The sequence below is a fragment of the Austrofundulus limnaeus genome, unplaced genomic scaffold (assembly GCF_001266775.1).
Source record: "Austrofundulus limnaeus strain Quisiro unplaced genomic scaffold, Austrofundulus_limnaeus-1.0 Scaffold573, whole genome shotgun sequence".
In the NCBI taxonomy this organism is placed as follows: Eukaryota; Metazoa; Chordata; class Actinopteri; order Cyprinodontiformes; family Rivulidae; genus Austrofundulus; species Austrofundulus limnaeus.
The window spans coordinates 229,756-233,001 of record NW_013952975.1 but is presented as its reverse complement, the minus strand read 5'-3'; the positions used below and the strand labels follow the sequence as shown (position 1 = coordinate 233,001).

Sequence of the window (3,246 nt, the reverse complement as noted above, 5' to 3'; positions counted from 1 at the left end):
ATCCAGAACATCTGTCTCCTGTATTCGAGTTTCTGAGCCAATGTAACAGAAAAAACATCTAACTTTCAACAACATTTATATTTTATTATTAATAGTTTTACTAATAAAACAGTTAGAACTTGTGTTCCATCTCAGCTGAACTGTCAGATCCTGATGTTTTACTTGACTTTCCTTTCAGCTGGAACTCCTTCCCTCTGTTTTCAGGGTTCAGGTGATGTGAAGTATCACCTGGGGATGTACCACAGAAGGATAAACCGGGTCAGTGACCGGTACGTCACCATGTCTCTCATGGCAAACCCATCCCACCTGGAAGCTGTGGACCCAGTGGTGCAGGGAAAAACCAAAGCTGAACAGTTTTACTCTGGAGATACCGAGGGCAAGAAGGTACCGGACTCACTGACTCAGGCTTTTAACTGTACATCTATAGAGTATCTAAAATGGTTTCTGTTTCATAATGATGAATTACTTCGCAGGCGATGTCTATTCTTCTTCATGGTGATGCTGCGTTTGCCGGACAGGGGATTGTTTACGAGACGTTCCATCTGTCAGACCTGCCGTCATACACCACCCATGGTACCATACATGTGGTGGTCAACAACCAGGTACAGTTCATACCTGAAACACAAACATTACCACATTTCAGCTTTCAAATTAAGAGATAAGCCAAGTCAACATCCAGTCTGTACAGAGTTTAGCAAAGTGCATGGTTACCATTAAGGCTGGTTTACTTGCTCACTGTTGAGTGACATAAAATTGCACAGCTTCTGTCTGTTATCCCTGGTGACACCCGTCACACAAAGTTCTGACCAATCCCCCAGTCAGAACTCTGGCCTGTGGACCTTGTTCTGATTGGTCAGAACTTTGTGGTTTGCAGGTCATTTTGCTGAAAATGATCCGTTCCCACAAGCCATTTGTTAAATTAGCAAGATGCAGAGGAGCAGCTGGTCTGATCCTATTGAGCAGTGGTGGGCACCAGCTCGCCAAAGTGCAAATCCACTAATTGCGAACCTAAATATTTCGTTTGCACTTTAGCGGTCTTACTAATTTTTATAATTCATAAGTGGATTTTCGCTTTCTAAAATTAAAATGCAGTACCGCTAATAACTAATTATCTACCAGTCATCATTATCTTGAACAGTGGAAGGTATGGCTGTCAATGAATCTCAACACACATGATCTATCCAACAGCACCCCTCCCAGATAAACACACGTATTGGAAACGTATACATCCTTGCTGAATGTTGCTTTGGGTCACGGTTCTGATTTCCCACAATGCTTTGTGTCTGCTTACGTAGCAGGAAGGCAATGTTTAGTCTGTCCCAGCTAAAACAGTAAATGTTTGTAATCCATACTAAAATTTTGTACGTATTGATTTATTTTACTTTACAATCGGAGCTCCTTTAAAAAAAGTTTAAATGCTGGAGCTCAATACTTGACGTAATTGGTTGAAGCAACGGGGTTAGAGACGCAGATATGATTTAAAGATGTTATGCTGGTGAAGACAGACATCTAGTGGTCACTGGAGCAACTACATGGAAAACTTTAAAATCCAAGCTCTTATTTTGAAAGGAAGATAGTTTCCTGTACTCCGTGCTTTCGTTTCCCTTCACAAGTCAAATCCATCATGTACCCAGAATGCATCGCTTCAGTTTTCCAATAAACAGTTTTAAAATTGCTTTATTGATGCTTCTTTAATGAAAAATCTACAACAAACAAAAGAAAAAGACAAAGAAGTGGCCGAACTAGCAATCCTCAACAACTTTTTAATTTTTTAACACCAGGAGTTAAAGGTCTGTTTCAGGAAATCACATCCCCAGCAATCGGCGGTTGTAGGATTAAGTTGTAAAAGAGTTTATACACCGCTAGTTAGTGTTGTGTAAATATTGTACATGAATTGTTGCCAGCTAGTAAGTGTCTAATTGAACTTGTGCTTTAAAATTAGCTTCCGCTAGTTTTTCTACGGCATAAACGCTTTTGAGGTTGTGGATGTAAATATTTACATAAGCCCTTTAGAAATTGCAGAGCTAATTTTTGGATTAGTGCTGCCCACCACTGCTATTGAGCACGTGAACGTGCAGCTGACGACTGATGGCATCAAACTCACTCACTCTTTGATCAGCTAGCAACAACCTGTTAAGTAACGTGCAGCATCAGTTCCATGTTTCTCTGCTGTGACTCACAACTTCTTAAAAATAAAGAATGACGTGGAGTGAAAGGAGAAAAATTAGTGCAACAGCTCAGGAGGAATTTGTGGATAGAGGAGAAAAGGTCACGTCACTATCAGCCTTTTTTCTCCTGATCTTTATTTCAAATATGTAAAACAAAACTAATCAATAATTATTGATATGACGATATGAAATGCTTCTATTGTAATACATTCTTCAGCCATATCAACCATTGAGTCTGGTAAGGGGTTAAACTAATTTGTAATTCAGTTTTGGAGCTGCATAGCTGAAGAGGTTGAGCTCTCCAAGTGAGTACTGTTGGGGACGTTTGTGAACAACATTTGGAAGTAGAGCTGCACAACATCGGTAAAAACTGGCATTACGATTTTTTTCTAACCCTGTGATATATATTGTGATATGAAAGACTTGAACACCACTTTAAGTTCAGCTGCCTTGTTGAGGATGAACCTACACTGAGTTTACACCTTTTTTGTGCATTAAAAGTATGTTTTTGTCTTTGAGATATTCTTATCTTTTATTCCTTGCTTTTATTGTCGCAGGACCTGAGGACATACAGTATTTCCTTCTAACGTGTGCAAACATGAATTGTGTTTTACCACAATCGTAGTTTGTTTTCACCGCGCTTTAATATTAGCATTCACGCTAACCACATTTCACCACTTTTAATCCAATTCTCTGCAAATTAGCTCATCTTCCTCGTTTTCATCAATCTCCTCATCATCTTCCTCCACAGCTCAAGAATTCACCGACAAAACGTTGCCGTTATTGTCCCAGTAGTTTCACAACAAAATGATTTAGTTTTAGCTTCTTTGACACGAAGCCGTCCGCTTCTGCTGGCGAAAGCAACGCGTCAAAATAAAAGCCGTAACACTCGACTTTAGTGCAATGAGTTATAGTTTAGTGATTTAGTACCTACAGTGGGGAAAATAAGTATTTAGTCAGTCACCAATTGTGCAAGTTCTCCCACTTGAAAAGATGAGAGAGGCCTGTAATTGACTTCATAGGTAGACCTCAACTATGAGAGACAAAATGTGAAAAAAAATTTGAGAAAATCATTTTG

At 39.4% G+C, this 3,246-nt stretch overlaps 1 protein-coding gene across 1 annotated transcript in view; it reads left to right on the top strand.

Moving 5' to 3' along the window:
- Positions 1–3,246, top strand: part of LOC106530900 (2-oxoglutarate dehydrogenase, mitochondrial) — a 40,029-nt gene that overhangs the window by 18,872 nt on the left and 17,911 nt on the right. Inside the window, exons 8-9 of the mRNA XM_014026628.1 lie at positions 205–384; positions 474–602. Coding sequence (XP_013882082.1) covers positions 205–384; positions 474–602 — 309 coding nt within the window. The remainder of the gene's footprint in view (positions 1–204; positions 385–473; positions 603–3,246) is intronic.